Source organism: Otolemur garnettii, unplaced genomic scaffold, assembly GCF_000181295.1.
Source record: "Otolemur garnettii isolate 467f Iridium unplaced genomic scaffold, OtoGar3 scaffold00003, whole genome shotgun sequence".
Taxonomy (NCBI): Eukaryota; Metazoa; Chordata; class Mammalia; order Primates; family Galagidae; genus Otolemur; species Otolemur garnettii.
In genome coordinates this window covers 7,077,405-7,102,882 of record NW_003852398.1, presented here as the reverse complement: position 1 = coordinate 7,102,882, position 25,478 = coordinate 7,077,405, and the positions used below count along the sequence as shown (strand labels likewise).

At 44.5% G+C, this 25,478-nt stretch overlaps 1 protein-coding gene across 1 annotated transcript in view; it reads left to right on the top strand.

The window, feature by feature from the left end:
- Positions 1-25,478, top strand: part of DOCK2 (dedicator of cytokinesis 2) — a 430,752-nt gene that overhangs the window by 308,480 nt on the left and 96,794 nt on the right. The window contains exons 28-29 of the mRNA XM_023515279.1: positions 18,676-18,774; positions 21,741-21,835. Of these exons, the coding sequence (XP_023371047.1) occupies positions 18,676-18,774; positions 21,741-21,835 (194 nt within the window). The remainder of the gene's footprint in view (positions 1-18,675; positions 18,775-21,740; positions 21,836-25,478) is intronic.

Sequence of the window (25,478 nt, the reverse complement as noted above, 5' to 3'; positions counted from 1 at the left end):
ACAACTTGTTGTCTGTTGAGCTTATGGACTCTTAAGAGCAGTGGGTCCCAAAATTCTGCATATTAGAATCACCCTAGGAACATTAAACATCCCAAGCTGTGGGTTGTTAGATAGCAGGTAATCTTGGTATGCAGCAAAATTTAGGAACCACAGCCTCAGAACCCAGCCTCACTCATCCAAGGAGCAAGAAAGGAAAAGAGCCAGATTTTGAAATCTCTCTAATTTCAGGTACTGCTCACAGACCTCCAGAATTTGGAACTCTAGACCTTTTTTTTAATTTTGTGGATGAGGACCCTGAGGCCTCTAAAGGTTAAGAGATTTGCCCAAGATCACTCAACTCATTGATGGCAAAGTTAGGATGAGCATCCAGGCCACTTTCTATATGTCCCTTTCTCTGACCAGCTGTGATAGTGATGGACAACATGATGCCTGTGCTGAAGGAGGGTCTTGGAAACACAGAGTATTGGCTGGAAAGGCTTCTCCATGCTCCTCCACTAGGTGGGAACTTGGAGACTCAAAGGAGACTGAGGATGTCTCAGGGGAACATCATCTGACCTCCGAAGGGCAGGAAGATTTCCTTTATAATGTCCTGTCAACAGCAGAACACACTTTGAATTTGTAAGGCCTTTAAAAATACAGAAATGAAATACATAATCCTTTTGTGGTAGGAGCCTAATTAGTGGCTTATGTCAGTGCAATAAGCATTTGCTGTCTTAACGATAACTGAATGCCATTTTTGTGGAATGCTTCATTACAAAGACAAAGTGGGCTGCAAACGCGTACAACCAGACATTTTATGGGATGGGGGTTTGGCACAATTCAGAGCAAAAAAGCCCTATATCTTAGCTGTGTCTGTGTAACTTTCCCCTATTGCGCATTACGTGTTGACAACTTAGCCGTATGATACGCTTGTCTTCTTAATTGTAACCATTTACTGAGTACTTACTCTGTGAGCAGTACTGCTTTATCTACTTAAGGAATGTAATCACATTTAATCTATATAACATCCCCATGACATGGGTACAACTTATAGATGCCTGCACAGCTAGGCATGGGGAGAGCTAGGGTGCAAATTCAGAGATAGGTGATTCCAAATCACCACACTACGGAGCTGACTCCATATTCTTATTTTATTGCTAAGGATCAGGGAGGGAAAGCCACTTGCTCTGGGGCACAGAGACAGCAGGTGGCAAGACGAGAGCTGAGGGTAAGGCCTCCTAGCTCCGGGCCCAGGGCCGTTTCCTACTATGTCCATGGTACCAGAGGCCAGAAATGATGACCGAGCCTCCATTAACTGTTCCTCTTCAGCCATCACACAATGAGAAAGTTACTTTCCATGACAGACTAGACTTTGAGCTCATTCCCTTGAGAGGCTTCTGTGATTAAAGAGAACCCCAATCCTTGTGTCTCTCCAAACTAGACCCAAATTAGCACACACCATGTAGGAATGCCTCCCACTAACTCCTCCATCTGAGATCGTGTATCTGTCCATTGAGCAAATGATTGTTAAGTATCTCTTAGCTGGCAGGCACTGTACTAGGTGCTGGGGTGAAGAGATGAAGAGATGAGAAGAAGGTAGAACGCTGAGCCCGTCTCTGCCTTCATGGTCCTGGGGTGGGGGGACACAGACAGACAAGGAGAGCTCCTCAAAGCTGGGGTCAGTGCCACGAGGCAGTGAGCACAGAGGAGGCCTCTGACCCTGCTGGAGGTGGAGGGAATCCCAGAAGCCTTTTGGGAGGAAGTGATTTCAAATGTGAGGCATGAAGTTCAGTAGAAGTGATAAGGCCAAAAGGGCAGAGAGAGAGAGTTTTCTGAGGCTGGGTTGCTGAACATGCATAGGGCAAGGGAACAGCATGTGCCCAGGCTGTCAGTGGTAATCAAAATATGGTCTGGGTGTGTAGCTTTGAGGGAAATTAGGACAAGTTCTGTGTGGCCTGATGGTCGCATTTAAAGGAAAGGATAGGAAGAGTGGAAAAAATGAGAATGAAAAGGATAGGGGGCCAGATTGTGCAGGGAATCATATGTCATTGCCAAAAGGATTAGATTTTGACTCTAAGTGGAAGTGGGATCTGTTGAAGGTTTGAGGCGGGAGTGAGACTTTGCCTCATCCCCCTTTTAGAGAGATCACCCTTGACTGCAAGGTGGAGAATGGATGGGGCAGAGTGGGAGTCGGGGAGCTGCTTAGGAGGCAGCTGCACAATCCAGGTAGTGATGACGGTAGCATCAGTTAGCGCAGGTAGACTTGGGGGAGAGAAATGAACACATTTAAGACAAATTTCTAAATATCTGGGGGTTGGTGATTTGTGGAGTGTGGGAGGAACGGGAGAAGGGACGGAACCAAGGACCGTGGCCCAATTATGTCTCTGGAATGTGAACAGCTGTGAGGGGGAGCATATGAGAAGGAGGGAGGGAGGTCTTAGAGGGAAAGGAGCATGTTGACATGTTGATAGGAGCTGTCGATGGGGGAGGAAGTCAGATGTTGGATGGCTAGGTCTGGAGCTTTGAGAAGAGAAAAATCTTATTTATCAGAAAAGACCCTGAAGCTACCACCACTTTGTAATCTTAGGAGCCCATGAAGAGTAGCCAAAAGAATGGCAGCTTGACCTACTCATAGACTGGCTGTTCCAGCTTATAGTATGAGTTAGGGTGATCAGCCAGGCTGCTGTGGGCACTGGGACGGCAGAGAAGTCTTTTGTCCTTTAAAATCACAGTGAATGAGGCAGTTCTCTGAGTTTCCTTGGTGAGAGTTCAGCCATCACTCACTCACTCTGGAAACCTTTACTGAGCACTTTCTGTGTGTCAGGCATTGAGGACACAGGGTTTAGGAAGAAAATCCCTGCGCTTGAGTATCTCCAGGGCTAATGGGGGACAGAAACATGAGCGTATGATTATGGTTCCATGTTCCAAGCAGAAGGAAAATTGCATGCCAGTGTTCAGGAGGCCCAGATGTTCAGACTTCGGGATGGTACGTATTGCTATGGAGTCAGGGTGCCGTTCATCTTTCATTTAGATGAGTGATGTGCAAAGCTCATAATTGCAGAGAGACAGATTTCAACTTCAGTGTCACAATCTTCACAATTCTTAATTTTATCACAATTTTGACTTTCTTGAGTTACGAGAAAGTCACCTCTGAGGTCTGTTCACTTGATGCTGTGTGAATGGTGATAAGTATAATAAAAAGAGAAAGCATCGAGTGATTGGCGCACAGGGCGGGAGCACCTCCACCTTGCTCTGCCTGGAACAGAAGAGAATCAGGTGGAATCAAGGAGGGCTTCCTGGAGGGAGAACTGGCACCAGCTGGGCTTGTGCTAAGAGAGTAAAGAGAAGTTGAGAGCAGGTAGTATGTAGGAGAGTGGGGAGAAGCAGGATTCAGGGGCACAGCCTTGGGGGGCAGATGTGGGGAAGAAGGAAGCTGGAGGGTAGAGATCATGCATGCAATGTCCACAGGGGCCATGCGGGTAATATAAATTAGAGAATGAGGCCCGCTGACCAACTGTCCTTCCCCGGGACTCTAGGGTTTCCCAGGACACAGGAATTTCAGCACTAAATCTGGAACAGTTCTTGGCAGACTGGGATGGGCTGATCACCTTAGATGGAGGCCAGGCCTTGGCTAAGTGCATACCCTCCTACCCGCCTCAGGACGCAGCTCCCAGTCCTGCCCCAGGGGAGTGCAGACCTGGACAGCTGGATCTTCCCAGCGTTGCAGAGAATCTCAATATCCTGAATGTTATGCAATCTCTTCTGGTTTTTAAATGTTGACAACAAATTCAAATGTTTTAATAACACCATGCTGGCCAAACAAAGCATTTCTGTGGGCTGCGTGGCCTGTGGGCTGCCCGTTTGAGGATCTCTGGATCAAGTGACGTAAGTAAAGCCTCCCACATTCCACCCTGTTCCTGCCCTGAGGCCCCTGAAAGGCATGTTCAGACGATTTTCATTACACAGAGTGACTTCAGTGATCAACTATTTGGTTTTTAATTTGATGTTCTTAACCAAATTTGGATGCTGGGCACAGAATGTAATAGATCAAAGTGGGAATGAACAGTGGTAATCGAGAGGCCCATTCAATTTTTTTTTTTGAAAGATGAAATTAGTGTTCAATGTCTTGTTCTGACCCAAACCTGAAAACCTATGTGGTGAGGAAGATAAAGATTACATATCTGAAATATCAGCCTTAGTTATTAGTTGAGGTCCATTTATTCTGAGGATCAGGACAGGCCCCTGGTGGAGATAAGGCTGGGAATGAATGATCATTTTGTTTGTGTAGAACCCGGAAGGTCAGGGGACTGCAGTTTGGAGGTGGTAGAGAGTGGTGTAGTCAACTTAACAACTGTAGTCATACAACTGGGTTCTATTCCCAGGTCCACCACTTTCAAAGGCTGTGTGACTATGAGGAAACCACCTAACCTCTCTGGTCCACAGCTCACAGACACTGCCTTATAGCATAGCTCCCATGGATCATCCTCCCCATCACCTCTCTTACTCAAAGCTTTAATTTGATTAGACTTCTGCCGGGATTTCTTTAGGCCAGCAGTTCTCAACCTGTGGGTCAGGATGGGCCGCAGCATTAGGAAGGTTGAGAACCACTGCTTTAGGCCTTCCAGGGTGAAAGAGTCAGCAGGGGGTTTAAGGAACAAATCAGTCCAGACAACTATGACATCTTTTTTCTTTGGGGCTTTAATAAGTTGATCTGATAGCTAGGCTCCCACGGTCCAGCTTACTGGATGGCATCTTACATTGTGTCACTTGATTTTTCATTAATTGAGAGTGGATCAGAATATAGGTGTGGCAGCTGGGTGTAAGAAGAAAGCTTCAAAGTCAGGGGTTCTGTGGCCAGGGAGCCTTCCTGCTCTAAGAGAGGGGAGGGTGGGGCAGGTGGGGGAGGACTTGCATTCACGCCAAGCTGCAGTGTCACTTTTATTAATGATGACGGGGAGAGGGAGTCAGCAGGCAGCTAATGCGGCCTGCAGAGGATGGTAATGGGAAGGTGTTGCTACCATTCCAAAGGACAGGGAAGTGGGGCAAATGGGAATTTAAGAAGCAGGGGGTGGACAGAGGGAAAGAAAGGCAAAAATAAAACCATGAAGTATGATGTCATTTGGAAAATTGCAAACCAATGAATCAATGAAGTATCATTCCCCGAGCAGGGAGGAAGCTGCCAGCGAAGGAGCCAGCCAGTCGGGGAGCCAGGGTCTGACAGGAAGCACAAGACGGGCTGGCAGTGCAGTACCCTGCCAGGGGTCAGCTGGCACGTGAGCCCCAGGAACGGACTCCCACTTCCTTCTGTGCCCTCCCCTCCTGAAGCCCTCCCTGCCCCCTGCCCACGACATCAGAAGGAAAGCTCTATCCAAAAGAGCTTTACAGGAGCTCATTAATGTGAGCCCTTGGCGTCAGCTTTTCAAACAGTTATCTCTGAGTTTAACTTCATAGGATTTTTTTCATCATGGGGATCAGCTTCATAAAAGCCAGAGCGTGATGATTCTGCCAGTTTTTGCTGTTAACAGATGAAATGGTGCTCCCTTTATAGAAACGAAGAGCAAGGACTTCGGGTCGCTCTCTTTAGTTCTCAAGACCTTGTCGGCAGAGCTGGCCTGAAGGCAACACAGTAGGCAGGTGCTGTGGTGGCATCCTGTTACCTGCAGACTGAGGATCAAAGCCCTTGGCCCGGCGTTCAACGCCCTTCCACAGTCTGCCCCTCCAAATATCCCTGGTGATCTTCCTCTGTGAACTTAACCCTGTGCCAAGGCAACGTGCACTTTTCCACCTCTGCTTCTTCCCTCATATAAAAGTAGAAGAGCAATTTCTCAGCGTATGTACTATCACTCCCCCTCCTTGGCCTACAGCAGACACCTGATCGATCATCACAGCCTTTCCTGCTGAGCTAGAACTTGGCCTTAGAACCATTCCTGTACAGCTGTCCAGGCAGTCACTGTCAATCAATTAACGGAATCAAATTAGAAAAATGAAATGTATTTCCTATTATTGATCTAAAATGTCCTTTCTCATTCTTTTCTTGATCTCTCTCGGTCTTGTAGTTCCTCAATCCCTACATGCCGTGTGAAATTCTCTCTGAAGATCCCTACCCACATAAGTCATTCCCACTTCTGAAGAGCCTAGAGCAAACATTACCTTTCGTGCGCAGTTTGCACTTGTCATTCTGTATCAGAATGTATCTTCTTTCTCTTTATAGGTCAGGGTTTCCAGCTTCAGTGCTAGTGACGCTTTGGGCCAGATCGTTTTCTTTGTGGGGGGTGGCCTATGCGTTGTGGGCTGTTTTAGCAGCATCCCTAACCTTTACCCAATAGATGCAGGAGCAACCACTACAACCCCAAATATTCTCAGACATTATGAAATTCCCCCTGGAGACCAAACTGCCCCAGTTGAGAACCACTGAAATGTAGCTAGATAGTTAGATAGATAGACAGATGATAAAATCTTCCCTATTAAGTAGTTAGAAAGATAGATAATTAGATAGATGACAGGCAGAGAGATAGACAGATGGACAAAGAGATAGATGATAGGTAGGTGGGTAGGCAGGTAGATAGACTCTGACACCATCGGAGTGTGGACCATAATCACAGCTGGCATTTTCCGTACATACAATAGGTGCTAAGTAAATATATGCTGATTGACTGATCAACTGGGAGTGAGGAGTTACCTGGGAAAAGGGAAAATTGTCTTTGTATGTGGATTGAGAATAACGCCTTCAGTCTGTCACTGCTCTGGCTAATAACTGCGGGGCTGGGCAATGCAGGGTTTGTAAAGGAGCCACTTCCACACTCCCATACCTAATAAACTGTCATCAGAGCTTAGGACTGTCCTCAGCGACTAGCAGAGCCCTTGCAGGAGGAACAAGGAGGCTTACATTACGGAGTGGGAGGAGGTGCTAGGAGAGGCCTGGCTAAGTTGGGCTTGAAATTTAAAACATTATCCGAGAGAACTTCTTCACTCTTCTTCACTCCTCAAGAGGGAAAACAAGAGATACAGTGAAGCAATCCTTTAATCCACAAAGTCATCTTCCCACCTGAAAACTCTCTGGGCTGGTAGCCTGGTTGTCTGGGAATGTATTTATCTGCCTTCCCCCTCCACTTCTTTAAGCATGGAGGCTTTAAAGGGAAAGGCAGGGCAGGGAGAGACAGGATGAATCCTCATCTGCAATGCAGCTCCCCCCAGGTCTGCAGGGAGGTTTAAATCATCCTCCACGAGTGAACCAAGAACTAACTCTACACATTTCTGGCTGATCAATAAACTGTTCCTAGTGAATGAGGAATGGGGCTGAGGCTGAGCATTGCCAGAGAGCTGAGTACCTGTGGAGCCCCTCCGCACGTGTCTTCCACCTTCATCCTCACTACAGTCCCCCAGAGTCGGCCTTATAATCACTGTTTACAAAGAGAGAACTGAAGCTCAAAGAGGCAAATCAACTTGTCCCAAGTTTTAGAGCGTGTCAAAGAAAGCTGGGATTTAATCCCAGGACTTAGGATCTGTCCAGTGTCTTCCAGCAAAACTACTTCTATGGGAGACCAGATATATTTCCAATACTACGTGGCACTGGTATCCCACACAGTACCCTTCCTCGCCTGCAGTTCACTCAAGTAATGCAGAAAATGGAGGGTGTGCCCTTAGCGAACCCTAAAATCATGGGAAATTCATATGCCGTAGAGAATAGTCATTAAGAGGGCAGGTTCTGTCTGTGTTGTGCATCTACCCCTTATCAACTAGTCTGTCTGCCTACATCATCTACCTGGCTCTGTCTATCCATTTATCCCCCCATAGCTATATGGGTACAAGAGATGTCTAGAATGATGTTTCCTAATATTCGAGGTTGATTCAGAAGGGGGAGGGGTGGTGAGGTGAGCTATTACTCGTGTTTCCGTTCTTCATTGTCTTTGAGATATTGCTTACTTCTAATTATAATAAGATTATTTCATGTTCACAGAAACATTTTGGAGTCAAGCTGATCTAGTCAAGTGGTATCCCCTTTCTGCTCCTTGGTGTCCCTGTCTATAAAGTATAATACAAATGGTATTATCAACATCTACCAAATGTTGGTGGATTAAACAGAATAAAACATATGCAGTGGTTGGTCTATAGTATTTAATAACCCTTGGCTGTTACGACTATAAACGTACTTTTTTAGCAATGTCTAACACATAAAAATCTGACTAACACTAGTTTCTCTTTCTTTCAGTTTTTTTCCTTCTCTGGCTACAACTGTATAAAAAAGTCCTTATAGATGGAGAAATAGAGGGCTTAGCACAGTGTCTAACACATACTTAGCTCTGTAAATGGTGGTTGTTATCACTATTGTCTAGTCCACAATGCATCCTGCCTGAGATGCAATATCCTTTCATCACACCTTCTCCTGTGGAAGGTTGACCTTGGCGTTGTTTTAACCTGGATGCACATGTTTGCAGGGGAGAGTGAGGCGCTGCTTTCTCCTCCAGAGCTGTACACTCTAGTGATGCTCCTGGTTTTAATTTTTCTCAGGGAGGTGAGAACTAAGGAAGATATCATATTGTCTAGGATTCAATATAGACATTTCTGCACAGCCTTTCTTGAGATGTCTATGAAGCTTGGAAGCCCATCATTGTTATATGCATAGAGACTACATCCTTGTTTCTGAAATCGGTTTTTTTGCAATCAATCTTTGTGACCCTCCCATGACCAAACCTCCAGCACACGGAGGGTGCTAAATGATAGCCTGTCTCCTGGGAATCAGGTTTTGCAGGTAGGTCCTCCAGACTTGAATGACTCTAATCAGGGACTGGGAACCAGCAGAAGCAGGTGTTCTGCTCATTCAGCTCTGCACAACAGGCAGACGAGCCCGCTGAACTTGAAGACAAATGGAACTGATGTAAAACTAGAGTCCATGTCCACCCCCTTCCAAGGAGGGCCAGATTCTGCTATACACTAATCGTTTAGCAAGAAATGCTTGCTGAGGAATCATGACCCACCAGGAATGAGGATGAGTCAACACTGAAACATAATCTGTGCTTTTCACAAGCCCATGACCCTGGGAACTACTCAGTCTAGTTTGTTGGAGATAGGTATGGGTAGTAAGACATGGAAACTGCTTCTGTAAAGAGGGGATCTTTCAGCACACATCGTCCACAGCAAGTGCCTTAAACCCCACATCAATGGTTTCCTTCACTGAGAAGAAAATCCAAATTCTTATCCCTGACTCCCAGGGGCCCGGGGCATCTGATCACTTTCTGGCTCTCTGACCTCATCACGTCACTGGTAACTCCCCACCACGCTGACCTTCTTGCAGTGCCTCTGACACTCCAAGTGCGTTCCCACTCCAGGGCCTTTGCACCTGCTGTTCTGCCAGATTTTTTCCATGACCCATTTTCGTCATTTAGGTTTCTATTCAAATGTCAACTCTCAAAGAGGCCACTACCGTCTACCCTATGGAAAATAGGGTAGCTCCTCCATCTCTATCCTGTTGCTTTGTAACATTTTATTATTAACACGTATTATTGTCTAAAATGATCTTACTTATATATTCTCTTGTTTAAGATGGATTCCTCTGGCTCTGCCCAACAGGGATATGAGCTTCTTATGGACAAAGCCTTCATCAAATTTCTTCACAACTGTATTTCCAGCCCCTAGAACCACACCTAGCACGTAGTAGGTGCTCAAAAAAATCTTTGTTGAATTAAGGAATGTGTGAATGAATTATCTCACTCTGGCTCAAAATATAATTTAAGATGAAGTATGCTCAGAGATAGAACAGAAATTCTTTCGTTTCTGTCCTCTCTTAAGGCAAAGGTAGTAAACACAACCGCTCACTTTTCAGAGTTCGTGAGTGTGTGTGGAAGGGGTCGCTGTAGCATTTAGAGATAAGGAATACTATAAAAAATTTAATACCCATATAAAAGATATTTATTGAGCCCAGATGATATCCAAGTTTAATTCTAAATTCTTACAAATAGCAAAGACTAAATGGACAGAGATCTTTGCCAGTCACAGTGCTGATGTGGGAGACATGGTGGGTTTTTTAAAAAGAAGACAAGTCTTAGAGTCAGAAGGGCCCAGATTATTTTTGTTTGTTTTTCTTACAGTTTTTGGCCAGGTCTGGGTTTGAACCCACCACCTCCAGTATATGGGGCTGGCACCCTACTCCTTTGAGCCATAGGCACCACCTGGGCCCAGATTTTAATTCCTCTGCCGCTATACACTACATGTCTGTCTAAATGTAAACTACTTGATCTCCATGTACATCTCACTTTCCCCATCTGTAAAATGGGCATAAAACTGATTTCATGAGATTGTTGAGAGGATTTGGTGAGATGTATGAAGGTGAGGTTCTGGGCACAAGGAACAGGTGAATGAAATTTTCTTTCCTTCTATTTCCCCTTGTAATTAAACATCCATCATCTCCTTAGAAGATTTTAAAGTGATCTCACATCCCAGAGCCACAAGCACAGGCTCCAAATGGCATCAGAAGTATTAATTTCAAATGAAGGATGTGTAACAACTCCAGGCTCCTCTTTGAGCCTTCTCTCCTGTCCCTTGCCAGCGAGGATAGCTCTCTAAGGAGAGACGGTGCCGTCCATGCCTACAGTTCTGGCCCTCATTCATTCTCGAGAGCTGATCTACCATCAGTGTCCAGTGTCAGACAGAAGATGACAGGGCCCATGCAGGGTATACAACACCCAAGTGGCACCTTGTCTGTGATGTTGTGCCTTCCACATGTAGTCATCCACAAGCTCCTTCTGGATCTATGCTCATCAAGAAGCTTCCCCGTGAAGGAAGGTAGCTTGGTGTACTCTGAGGCACAGCCAGATTCCCTAGGTAACCAAAGAATGTCACTGTGCTCAAAGACAGGTACATCCTAAAGCCAAACAGGTGGGGGCCTGAGTTTTTGATGAAGAAGATTTCAAGCTGTTGAACAATTTGGGCACTGTTGTCACTCTTCCTACCTGCCAGCAACTGTCCCTGAATAAAAGAGCTCTTCCAGGTTGCTTTGCGTCAAGAGGCACACGCTGAAGCATCACTAAACAGCTGTACTTTAGGCATGTCATTAACCAAAGGCACGTTCAGTGTCACAGGCACTTAGCTGTTTGTCCCGAGCTGTGACTGGAAGCACTCGATGTGTCCATAGATAGTCACGGGCAGGCAGAGTCATCCTTTCCTGTGTCCAGGTCAGGAATTTCAATGAGCTAATCTGCATAGTTTCTCTGGGCCAGAGTCAGCAACAAGACAATACTAAAAATAGCTGGCATTTCTACATTCTAAATTCTTCAAAAAAAATTCACTTAATCCTCACCAAAACCATATGAAGCAAAGAGTATTTGCATCTTCTTTATCAGAGGAGGCAACCGAGGCACAAGACTCCACTCAAGGTCACAAGACTACTAAGAGATAGCACTGAGATTGGAACTTAGGTTTTGAGGCTCCTAGGCTCCCGGCTCTTACACTCTCTATCCCGGCAGAGCCGGATGTAAGATCTTTTCAGCACAGCCTTATCCCTCCTGCTCACTGCTGGACCCTGGGCTCCTAGCACAGAGCCATGCACTTGGTGGTTGCAAAGACAGTCTGCACACCTTAGTCCCCCAAAGATTGCTCCAAATTACAACTCCGAGCTGCCTGACAAAGCTTAAGATGAATGGGTTTTCAAGTCCCTGTTTTTCCTGACACTGAAGCCTCCCACTTCCAGTCCTGGATCCACCACACAGACAGCACCAATTTCATCCAAGAATAAAATCTGTTACATAACCACATGACAGACATGGGGGTGATGAGAGAAGCAACCCGGAGTGCATTCGGCCACTCTTGGTCTCCCGAGGATAGCTCATAGGAAAAACTTTTCATCTCCCTCTGCGCCTCCCTCAGCATGCAAACTTTCCTTCATCTCCTCTCCTTGGTGCTTTCTATATTTTATTTTATTTTGGTCGTGCACATTATTTGAAGTTACTATAGCAACGTGTCACCAGCTGGTATCGCATAGTAATGTTGGCATTTAGGTAGCAAGCTTCCGAAGTTGGCTGTTTCCCTCCCTCTGCGATCTCATCACTCCCACTAATCTTAGGTGAGTGGTGGTGGTGGGGGCATTCACAGGAGGCATTCACAGCAACCATGCCCCTCTCCCCTATTTTGTTTGTTTTCCAAGGTAGGGCAAACGGATCACCTCCTCCTGGTTCACTTGGCACTGCAGGGGTCCTGGCTGTGTGTGTGTGTATGTGTGTGTTGCATTAGAGGTTGTTAAATAGGTGTGTTTAAATTTAATGTTGTGTGTGCACTATCAGCATCATCAATAAGATGATTATTATTTTTTTTTTAGCACAAGAGAGTAGAATGATTCAGGGAGGGCTACTCTAGTGTCCCAGCTAATTAATTTTGATCACTCAGTATCGGGGTCCTCTTTTTCTCTCCCACCGTCACACGGCGAAGAGACCCTGACCGTTTTCCTTTGGATCCCCAGCTCTCTCCCAGATGCACAAGACACTCTACCTACTGATGGGCTGAATTAATTAAGAGGATTGATCGTCTTGGATTGCCGAAGAGGGTTCTATATGGCAAATAAGCCCTGCTACTCAAGGTGTTGAGTAGCCCTCATCAGCCAAGTGCCTGTGATGATTGTACTTATTTTTACACGTTTGACCTAGTTTCAAGCCGTGTCTCTTCATGCTGTGATTCATTAGCCACATTTTAAACCACCCTGATCAGAGCGAGGTGACACTGCCTGGTTTGCACCAGAGTCTCAGAGACAATTTCTCTCTGGAATTTAATATGCAAGTCTCCCCGGTATTCTGTTTTAAGATGCAGTTTCCCATCCAGGAACCTGGCATGTTTGTTTGGGTATGGATGAGTGGCTGTCTCATACCCAGGTAGTAAATGTATGTTGATTACAGAATTTCTGCCGGGGGCTGAACAGAAGGGGCTTCTCACTTGCCTGGGCTTACAGGGGATCCCTCCACTCTGCTGTCCCCCATGCAGTGTTCAGGCTGGTCCTGGCTACAGGCATAACTGGGAGTTGGAGCTCCTACACTATAAAGTTGGAGCCACGTCAATGCTAGGGCTGTCTGAGTTGCTAGGGCAAATGCAGTCTGATCACCACCCCCAATTCCTATGTCTCCTAAAAACGTGAGTGTGGTGGGTATGGAAGTAAGGTCTCAAACTTGTACCAAAGGGAAGCAAGGATGCCAATGTCATATCGAAGTTACTACTGAGAAGGGGCACACATCAGAGAAATACAATGTTATCTCAGCACTCTAACATTATGTGACAAAGAGAAATTTTTTAAAAATTCAAACAACAGAGAGGAGCCTTTTCTGAATGCGAACCTGCTGCCAGTGTCTCGCCCCCTTTCAGGTATCAGTCAGGCATGTCAGTGTGATTTCTGACAGATCGGATACCAAAGTGGGCTAGACACCATAGCAGGGAGAAAAGGATGCTTCCAGTCGGAAGTAACACCCTGTCATTTTTCATTAGCAGCCAAATGCAGGTAACTTGTCCAAACTTCAGTCACATTGCACTACAAATCGTACTGAAAGGCACCCAGCTGGGGTTTTCTACGTAGTGGTTAGAATGAAGAAATTAACAAGCCGGTGAAAGAAATTTTGATTGATCAGGGAACTATCACACACTGACCGACTCCTAATAAAAAGATAATGGTTTCTTTCATAAAACGGTCACTCTCTCAAGATGGGGATTAGAATTCCCCCCTCACCTTTTATTTTCTTGTAAAATGAAGAATGGAAGTTTCTCTGCACGAGGCTTAAGACAAAGCAGCGTTTTCAAGGTAATCCCGGGCAACCTGAGAGCCAAGGTTTATTTTTCTGCCCCCCCCCCACTTCAAATTCAAATCAAGCCATTGGAAATAACAAGCATTTCATATCTATGCATTTGGGGCAGCCTGCAGTTCTGACAATGGTGGGGTTCCCACTACACACCACCACACACACACGTACAAGCTCGCAATCCCAGTACTCATTTAAGCCAGAGCTTTCAAAGTAAACTATTGTCCGAGAGACGATAGCATTTTCTCTTAGAGGATCATCGATCGTAAAAAATAAAGCCTCCCCACATCTCTTACCTTGGAGCAGTAGAATTACCTGCAGAGAATGTCCCCCGTTTCTTGCACAAGGAGCCAGGCTTTGACCAGCAGCAGAATTACTCCAAGAGAAGGAATAATAAGTCCTTTATATTGTGATTTTCACTGTTTATATGCAAGAAGTGTAGTGGGTCTGCTCACGTAGGAATAAATAAAAAGCCGAACAAACTGCACGGCAGTTACCATGTGAAAAGAAAAGACCTCTAGTGGCCACAAGCTGAATTCTTTAAGGAAGGAGAGGAGATTGAGGGAGTAGAAGAAACAGGCCGGTGCACACCGCGGTCGCGCACACACGCACACACACGCGCGCACACGCACATGCACACACTACGCCCCTCAGACTGTCTCCTTTTTTGCATTTGCCAAGGGTATATAAACAGTAAGAATGCTCTTGTCTTGTTTTAAGTGGGGAGAGGTTAAGTTCACAGTCATGGTGTTCTGTCTGTTTTGAAAGGGGTGATTTCACCAACTCATTACCACCCCCTGGGGGCCTGAGCAGGAGAGAGGATTTTACTCTCTGGATCTTCAAGGAGGTGCCACCAGTGTACAGGCTGCAGGTCCCCATCAACAAAGCGTCATCGTCCCTGAGGGCTGAGAGCCTCACTTTGCACTCTCAGCCAGATCTGCGACTTTTCTAAACATGTCCAGGGTGCACGTGTGTGGTTGGCGCTGGCAGGCAGGGCCGGTTTCCTGGGCGTGTGGCCTGTGTGGTCACAGGGCGCCTGGCTTAGAAGGGCCCCGTGGCTGTTTTGAAATTCTGAAAAGTTTTAAACCAAAGCTGTGCATTTCCAGCATTTTCACTTTGTCCCCGGCCCCACAAATTACAGAGCTGGTCTTGCTGACAGGGGAACACACTCTTCCTAACTTCCTAATTGCAAAGAACCTAGAGGGAAATAAGAGTCCATCTCCTCGGGAGCTACTTCGGGGAATGTGAGCTTGAGGAACATTGAGTTTTCCAAAAGGCTTCCTGTGGAGGAGTGCAGAAGGGGCTTCCTGGATCACCTCCACCTCTGGAACTAAACTGTAAACCTAGGAGGACACACACACAGAGGCAGCCTTCGTTTTATTGCACTTCACAGATACTCTGTTTTTAAAAGGTGGTGGCAACCCTGCCTTAAGCGAGCTATTGGTGCCATTTTTCCAACTGCTCACTTCCTGTCTCCGCTTCACGATTTGGTAATTCTTGCACATTTCAAATTGTTCATTATTGTTATATCTGCTGTGGTGATCGGTGATCAGTGGTCTTGGATGTCAGGTTGAAATCCTTCTTGGGCACCGTGAACCACGCCGGTCCTTGACAACAAACTTCACTGATAAACATGTTGGTTTCCATTGCTGCCCCGACAGCTGCTCCCCTGGCTCTGCCCCTCTCCTCAGGCCTTCTGCCCTGAGACACAGCATTGCAATTAAACCTCCTGGCCTCTAAGTGTTCAGGTGAAAGGATGATTTGCACATCCTCTCATTTTAAATCAAAAGCTTGAAATGACTGAGCTCTCTGAGGAAGGCTTGTGAAAAGCCGAGATAGGCCGAACGCTAGGCCTCTTGTACGGAACACTTAGCCAAGTGGTGAATGCAAAAGAAAAGTTCTTGAAGGGAATTAAAAGTGCTCAGCAAGGGAACTCAGAAATGATAAGAAAGTCAAACAGCCATATTATAGATATGGAGAAAGGTTGAGTGGTCTAGTGACAACATTCACGTAAACACTAAGGCCTCACCCTGCGTGAGGCCCCAAATGTCTTTAATTATAGGAAGTCTGAAAGAGGTGGAAGCTGTGCACGAAAATTAGGAAACTAGCAGAGGTTGGTTCATGAGGTCTAAGGAAAAAGGCTGTCTCCATAATCAGAGTACAAGGTGAAACAGCAAGTGCTACAGTAGAAGCAGTGGCGAGTCATGCAAATCTACCAAAAGCATTGACCAAAGTGGCCATATTACAGAGCAGGTTTTCACTGTGGGCGAAACAGCTTTCTCTTGGGAAAGGATGTCATCTGGGACTTTCGTAGCTAGACAGGAGAAGTCAATGCCTGGCTTCAATGCTGCAAAGAACAGGCTGATTCTCTTGTTAAGGGACAACGTAGCTGGTGACTTTAGGTTGGGGCCAATGCTCATTTTCCATTTTGAAAATCCTGGGCCCCTTCAGAATTATGCTAAGTTGACTCTTCCTATGTTCTAGAAATGGAACCACAAAGCCTGGATGACGGCATGTCTGTTTATAGCAAGGTTTACTTAATACATAGTATTTAAAGCTAACTGTTGAGACCTACTGCTCAGATAAAAAAAATGCCTTTCAAAATGTCACTGCTTATTGACAATACACCAGTCACGCAAGAGCTCTGACGGAGATGTACACGAAGATTAATGTCTTCATTCCCACTAGCACAACATCAATTCTGCAGCCCATGGATCAAGAAATAATTTCAACTTTCCAGTCTTATTATTTAAGAAATAGATTTTGTAGGCAATAGTTGCCATCGATAGTGATTCCTGTGATGAATTTGAGCAAATGCCATTGAAAACCTTCTGGAACATAGTCACCATTTTAGACGCCATCGAGGACATTGGTGATTCATGGGAAGAGGTCAAAATATCAACATTAACAGGGGTTTGGAAGAAATGGGTTCCATCCCTCGTGCATGACTTTGAGGAGCTCAAGGCTTTAGCGGAGGAAGTACCTGCAGATGGAGTGGAAATAGCACAATAACTAGTATTAGAAATAGAGCCTACAGATGTGACTGAATTGGCACAATCTCACCATAAAATGTGAATGGACAGGGAGTTGCTTCTCCTGGATAAGCAAAGAAAGCCGTTTTCATGATATAACGTACTCCCGGTGAAGATGTTGTGAACGTTGTTGAAATAACAAAAGATTTAGAATATTATTAATACATAAACTTAGTTGATAAAGGAGCGGCAGAGGTTGAGAGGATTGACTCCAATTTTGAAAGAAATTCTACTGTAGGTAAAATGCTATCCAACAGCATCACCTGCTGCAGAGAAATCTTTTGTGAAAGGAAGAGTCCATTGAGTGGGCAAACTTCATTGCCGCCTTGTTTTAAGAAGTTGCCACAGCCACCCAAACCTTCAGCAACCACCACCTTGATCAACTGGCAGCCGTCAACTCTGAAGCAAGACCCTCCACCAGCAAAAAGATGTTAACTTGCTGAAGCCTCAGATGACCATTAGCATTTTTTTTAGCAAAAAAATAAATAAATAATAATTTTATTTAAGGTAGTACATGGTTTTTCTTTAAACATAATGCTATTGCACGCTATATAGACTACAGTCCAGGGTAAACATAACTTTCATATGCACCAGGAAACCCAAAAATTCATGCAACTGGATTTGTTGCAATATTCATTTTATTGTGGTAGTCTAGAAGCAAACTTGCACTATCTCTGAGGTATGCCTATATGGGTTTTATATTTGTGTTATTTTTTTTTTTAACAAAAGATAACTTTAAAAAAAAAGTTGGTAATTTCTGATACTCCACAAGCCTGCCTTGCACTGGGTCACAGTGGAACTTTTTTGTGGTCACAACGGTAGCCCCAGTGAAATCTTGGAGGAGACAGTTGAGAATGGCTTCTCACCCCTGGTGGACTCGTAGCTGGTACTTCCTTTACTGGGTTCCACAATAGATCTCTCTAAATGCTGCTTGAAGACATTGGCACAAGCAAGAACCCACCCTGATATGGACTCACAACATCTGAGTGGAGAAATCAGAAGAGCTGTAGAGATGTGCAAAGGGTGTGACACTTGCTTCTCTGCTCACCGGGACTGCTCTCCAGGCCCCCACCTTGATTTCCCTATTGTCTGAATCCTTCTGGCACTTAGTCTGCCTTGCAGATTAAAGGTCTTATAAATTTTTCCTTTGTGGATGTTAATTTTGCTTTCCCAAATAGATTATAAATTCACAAAGAGTGAGGGCCATGTCCTTTCATTTCTTTTATCCTTTATGACCAGTGCTGGACCCCAGTAGGTGATGGGTTCTCATTGGCTGATTCATGGTGATCCAACCAATGGTCCCTCTGCAGAAAACCTTAGTGCCTTTCAAGGTGCTGGAGGTCTCTCAATAGACCTCATGGGGCTGATTCATGGTGATCCAACCAATGGTCCCTCTGCAGAAAACCTTAGTGCCTTTCAAGGTGCTGGAGGTCTCTCTATTGAGAGACCGTCTGAGGTCTCTCAATAGACCTCTTGGGGTAGATTTGGATGGATTATTGCCTCACTTGACAGATGAGACAATGTGGACTTATCCATGTAAAATTATTTATCAGAAAATAAAACCACCTCCAGATATAGGCTGGGTCTCCTGACACCAGTACAGTACACAAGTGTCAGGATAGGAAATGGATCAGGTCTTATGTTTATGTCTGGAGTTCTTATTACTTAGTTATTTAGTAAATTCTTTTTTTGCTAAATGAGCCACCTGGAAATATCTCTTTATAGGAAATTTTCCATGCTGGGCTGGTAAGAAGAGGTTCTCCATACCTAGAGGGCCTTTTTATCCTGGCTCAGGATGGTTGGGTATTTTCCAGTTTGAACTCAAGAAAAAAATGGATATGGTGAATCTCAGCATCCTGTTTCTGCTGTTTCACAATATTTTTCTTTGTTTCTTGCAGAGTCACTTCGTGGCATGTATGACAGCCATCTTAAACCAGATGGGTGACCAGCACTACTCCTTTTATATTGAGACCTTCCAGACCAACTCTGAGCTTGTGGTGAGTCTGCAGGGTGCTGGGGATGGGAAGGAACTCTCAGTTCTCATGAGTTTAGGGCAAGAAGTTCTCCCCACGGTTCTTGAATACATGTGTGTGTTTAAGTTTACAAATGGCTGATTCATGGTGATCTAACCAATGGTCCCCTGCAGAAAACCTTAGTGCTTTTCAAGGTGCTATCTCATACTCTATTTCTTATAATTCTCATGTCTTCATTCCATGTCAGAGACAAGACTAGAAATGTCTACCACATAACATGGATATACTCTAACCAATGTTTGTTGAAGAATCATAGACATTTGGGAGTTTAAGAGCATGAGTAATGGAGTCACACAGTAAACTAGGATTTGTCACTGGCTAACTATTTGACCATAGGCAAGCTGACCTCTCTTAAGCCTCAGTTACCCCATCTGGAAAGCGGGGTTATTGTCATTTATGTCAGAGGTTTGAGTAGTGGCTACATGAAAGTAGGATAGTTGTGACAGAGTACATGCTTGGTAAAAGATAGTCATTGTTATACCTAGAGCACAAATGCATAGAAGAAGTTGCCCTCTCAGCCCACTTCTACCTTCACAGGACTGCCTGCCTGTGGCCTGTAGTCTATGAACTGTGGCTCATATCTCTGTAGCAGCTTACTTCCTAAACATAGAGCCCAGCCTAGGCCATCCTTACCCTTGGCATGGCCACCTTTGTCACTGTCTCCTTACTACTGCCAGAGTCAGGAGTCCAGCTACCCAGTGTCTGTTTCAAGGCTCCTTGAAGGTATTGACGGCACCAGAATTGGACTAGCCTCAGAGAGTGGCCCATGAAAAAGAAATCATTAGAAAGTCAATGCCCTACACCAGCGGTTCTCAACCTGTGGGTTGTGACCCACAGGAACTATGTTAAAGGGCCACGCATGGCATTAGGAAGGTTGAGAACCACTGTCCTATACCTTCATCCACTCAGCAGTAAGCTGATCTCCCCATTGGAGTAAGATTGGTCAGAAATGGAACCTTCCAACCCATCCCAAAGTTGTTCATGTCTTAGGACATGGAAATAAAATAAAATAATGGATTCCTAATTTTTTTTTTATTGAATAGTAACTGTGTACATTAATGCACTTCTGGGGTACAGTGTGGGGTTTTCGCAAACAATCCGAAACACTTCCATCAAACTGGTTAACATAGCCTTCACGTAATTTTCTTAGTTATTGTGTTAAAACATTCATATTCTACTCATAGAAAGATTCACTTGTACCCTTGTAAGATGAACCACAGAAGTGAACCCTCGAATCCCCCTCCCTCCACCCCATTCCCCCTCCCTCCCCCTTCCCCGTATCCTTAGGTTGTTATTAGGTTATAGCTTTCATATAAAATGTATAAATTAGTTTCATAATAGGGGCCTAATTTTTAATTCGGTATGGAAGGAAAGGTTTCTGGGGAAGGAAGGCAGGAAAGGAATTCTTATCTGCTGAACATATACATTTTCATGTGTCATCCTCACAACAGTATGACACAGGTGTTAGGAGTCACATTTTACTACTCTACAATCTGCTTGTTCAAGGTCCCATGGCGAGTATGAATCAGAGGTAGTCCTTGAACCCTGGATCCAGCCCTTACTTACACTGTGCTACACTCTCCTCATTCAGAACCATGTTTTCTGTCTCTGAGTCAGAAGCATTCTCCATTCTCATAGGAAGGGGGCATGCTGTGATGATAGGCATAGGTCCCCAGGTGACATCAAGGGTGGATAATAATAATCACCATTGTCATTGCAGAGCATTTGATGAACATTTACAAGGGTCCAGGCTCTCTGCTAAGTATCTGAGACAGCAAGCACCTCGTCCTCAAGGTGGCCCTTCGGTGTAGTTCCAGTTCCACTGACAGGGAACCGGATTTAGGGTATTGAAGCAATTTTCCCTAGAAACAAAGATTGCTGGAAAAGAACAAATGGCATCTCTGGAATTTTGCAATTCAGCTTAAAGTAGTGATTTTCAAATTCTGTTCCTCCTCGCCTCACTATCAGCCAACATAAACACATACACAGAGAATTAAACAGAGCTGTTCTACTTTTATCTATTTTATATGTTGGGTTCCAGGTGAGATTTTATTTGAACAAAGAATCTACTATTAAGACAATTTGAACACTGCCAGCTTAAGTGAAGAATTCAGAATGGGTTTCCTCTGGACCAGTGGTTCTCAACCTTCCTAATGCCGAAATGTATTTTCATTGTTTAAAAGGGGTCATGACCCACAGGTTGAGAACCGCTGCTCTGGACTTTAAATTTTACCTAAAGCACACTGGTGGCATGATGTCATTACCTCTGACTTCAGAGGGTCCCAGGGCCAGTGATTCTGGTCTTGGATGGTTGGATTTGTCTTTAATTTGTGATCTCCCAAGATGGAGTACAAGTTTGGACCACTGTGAAATCTGATGGAGAGTGTTGTGGTCCACTCTGAGCCTTTTCAACAGAGAGGAAGAGCATCTGTGTCACTGTGTTTCTCCTAACCTGTTCGTACGAGCGTGTGTGGCATATGAGCTAGCTGTGTTTACAGCACTGCTAATTAGATGTTCATTTTAATAATAGTTTGTTTGCTCAATGACCTGAGATGCTTTCATACAGTGTCAATTATTTCCTTCTCCAATACATATTTGGGAAGATGATTATAAAATTGCCACATCAATGAGTACATTTACTTTTTTATTCCCAAGGACAGAGTTAACAGTGCTTTACTTGGAGAGCATTTTCACATCCCACATTCATGTTCTGCTGATATTTGTGAAACCGTCTCCCAGTAGCCATATTTTACCATTTAAAATCCACTCCTGTGGGTTTCATTGAATTTAGTTAGTGACGGCTGCGCCCTTTCCCTTTACCTCCCCCCAAAAACTAATAAGGAAAAAATGTAAAGAGTCAATAAGGTCTGAGCAGTCCAGTCAGCACCCACAAAGCAGGATGACAGGTGTGTTGTGTTTTGCTATTTCAGGACTTCCTGATGGAGACCTTTATCATGTTCAAGGACCTCATTGGCAAGAACGTGTACCCAGTAGACTGGATGGCCATGAGCATGGTTCAGAACAGGTGAGCCGCCACCCACTTCCAAAACGCCACCTCATACTGTAGTCCCTTTAAAGATCACTGGTAGAGACGAGGTGGAGAGAGTTTCTCCCTGGTGAAAAATATTAAAGCGTTAAGGCATTCTTCCTTTCTGCCTTTAAACCCAGGGAACAGCTCCTCACCAATCTTGAAGCTACTCAAGAAGTCCCCCCCCCAGCATCTCCAGGCTTTAAATCACGGTTAGGATTTCATACTTTGTCTGTCAAGCCTTCCCTAAACTCTCGAGAGAAGAAGGGCTTAGAAAATCATTTTTTAAATTTATAGAATTTGTAAATGCCTTAAAAATAATAAAATATATTTTGTAACATGTGGCAAAAGTAAGTTTAGGAGACATTGCTTTCAGCTTTGAATACGGTTCTGTGTTGCAGGCTTGCTCAGAGCTTTTAATATGCTATGTGGTTTTTCTGAAAGGAGGATTTAGAGTCCAGATTTATTTGCCCATGGAACCACATGGTGTACATTTAGTGCATCTTTTTTTGTGTGTATAATGCCTATTCCCATCTCATAGACTATCAGTGTAACCCAAGTATAACTTAGATCCCACATGGCCCAGAAGAATAGGAGATCAAAATAATTATAAACCATTTCAGTCTTCAGTTAGAGCTCTAATATCATTTCACCAAAGTGGAATCCAAATCCTAACACTCATTAATATTTTCAAAGATTCCCTTTCTGCGTTCCTCTGGCTTTCACTCTCTCTCTCATGCCCTGGTCTCTCCAAGCTTCTCTCAGAACCCTGCTCTCGAATCCTATCCATAAATTCCTTTACCACAGCACCTTCCTGGCTTCTCTCTTGTCTTCCTCTCCCCCTTTCCTTTGGCTTCTTACATTTGCTTTAGGTCTTTTCTGTGGAAAGCCCTTCATCTCCTACTGGCTTCTAGTTTTATCTCCCGTTACCTGTTGCCCTTGTTTTATATCAAAGAGCCCAGCATTGGCTGGCAAAGGCAGAAATACCGCTAGAGGGGGGCAGACAGGGAGATGTTGAAGAGGCAAAAGCAGAATGCTCTTAAGTGGGAGGGAAGGAGGAAAAACTGTCAGCATTTCTGTGTTGACAGGTGCGTGATTTATTAGACACAGCCTGAGAATTTCTATCTCATGTACGTCCAAGAGCGGATCCAGTCTCAGATGGCCCCTGACCCTTACCGCTCAGTCTTCTGAGAAGCTGTTGTTCTATTGCCTCGATGTGTGAGTGTCCAGCCATAGATATACGTAGCCACAATGTGCTTGGGGCCAGCGTTAGGGGCTGGTTGAGGGGAGAAGGGGTCTGTCAAGGCAGAAGGCAGTACCTCTGTGTGTCTTTTTGCCTATAGTGGGAAGCATGTCAGAGCACATGCTCGGCCTGGGTTAGCCTTGCCCCTGTTCTCCCTGTTCACACCACCAGATAGCAGACTGACCTTTGCAGGGATTAAAATACTGTGAGAATCAGACCCAAGCCACATCCTGGGTCAGAGATGGTCCCTCCCTAGCTGTGTATCTGGGCCAGCTTCCTAGGCATGAGACCTGTGCGGTTGCCTAAGCCTCCACACTCTGAAGGGCCCCATTCTTAGTTCTGGCATTATCATCTCGTAGTCCTTAATAATTTTTGAAGAGTACTCACACTTTTGTTTTGCAGCTGGTCATCTCTTCTGTCAGCGTTCAGCCAAGTCAAGCTGAGGTCATAGCCACGTCCTGCCCTGTGCATGGCCCCCTTCACGGTTGCCAGGTGGTTAATAACACCTTGGGGTTTTATCGAATTATGTGAGCTCCTGGGAGATGCCACAGTGATCATTTTCTTCTCACCATACAATTCAGATGCACTCAGCTTCTCCATAACAGCGACTTTTCCATACGTCTATGACTTTGCATGAGCTACGGCTCTGCCTGGATGTCCCTCCTCCCCCCTTCTAGACCAGACTCAACATGAAAGCACCCTTCAAATTCTGGACATGTAATCCCTTCTCATATGTTGTACATTCTTCTAGGACTCTCTGGTACTTACTGTACTTTCTATAATTATCCCTTCATATGTCTGCTTCTATCATTAAGGAATAGGCTTCTTGAGTTCAAGCAAGCATTGTAAATATAATTTATCTCCGTGTTTCCAACTCCTAGTATACAACTTGACATTCATAACTATGTATCCAAAGGGTACTTATTGATTAGGATTTTGACAGAAATGCAACTCGCTTAAGCAAAAAGAGAATTTATTGGCTCAGATAACTAAGAGAACCAGAAATATGGCTTCAGGCATGGATATATCTAGGTGCTCAAATAGTGACGTGGGGAATCTGTATCTCTGTCTCTGCTTTTTCTCCTGTTGGCTGCATTCTCAGGCAGATGCTCTCTTTATAGTGGGAGGAAATGGGCTCTAGAAGTTACAGGTAAATGCCTTGTTGGTTTTGCAACCCCAGTGGAAAGGGAAATCTTTTTATTCAGTAGGTGCAGCAAAAGTCCCCAGGCTAATCTTCAAAGGTCTACTTTGGGCTCCACGCCCATCCATAAACCTCTGTGACTGGCAGAATGAAAATTAGGCTTGGATTTTATGAGATATCTTTGGTGCTGAGTCAGTTCTACCCAAACTACAAAGTCTGGGAGCAAGTGGGAAGAAAGAGAGAGTAGTTCTCCAAAAGAAAATCTGGTAGTTGTTATCAGAAAGAGGAATAAGTGATGGGCAGGCAAGTGTGCAGACACTTACCAACAATACAGGATCAGGCAGAGGGCTCTCTCTCTGACCAAGAGAGCTTCCTTTTCTGAGAGGCCTGCACAGTCATTCTGGAAGAAACACGTGCTGATCCCCATGGGAGTGCTTTGGAGGAACATCTTATGAAATCCCAGCTTGCTACGGACTAGTCATTTTCAGGACAGCCCCCAGAGATGATACTATAATCCTTCTTTTTCATACCTAGAAAATTAGAATACAATTTTCTAAGGGACTCAAGAAAGTAGAATTGTCTCCTAAATAGAAACATTTCTATCTCTGAAGGATCAACGAAGTACCTATCTTTTTACATTAAAAAGAAAAAAAAAAGTTAGACTGCAGTCCATAGCCTAGGCTTTGGACTCCCTCAGTCTGCCACTTTTCCTTGCTTGGGAAGTCATTTAATCTCTTGGAGTCTCAGTTTCTTTGTCTTTAAAATGGGGATAGTAGTAGTCTTTATTTCATGAGAATGTTTTTCTGCATGTGAGGATAGAATGACATTCCTTAGCTCAGTGCCTGGTATCTAAGAAGAGCCCAATAAATGGTAGTATCACCATCAGTAGGTGTTGACAACAAACTTAGCCTTGGACTTAGAATGTGATAATGTCAACCAGAAAAGATGGCTACTTTGTTTCCTTACAGGCACATAGCTTAGTTTGTAATTTCCATCATCTTCTGGCCACAATGGTTCCTTATATAGAGAGAGCATTTGACATTTTTTGACTGTTTTTGCATTTTGTGTGATATTATAATAGCTAACATTTACTAAGCACCTAGATCCATCACAGTTGTAAATTCTATACGTGCGCTAGCTCATTTAATCCTCACAACAACTTTACAATGTAGAACTATTATAATCTGCATTTTATATATGAGGAAGCTGAGGCACAGAATAGATAAGTAATGTACTCAATGTTGCATTGCTAATAA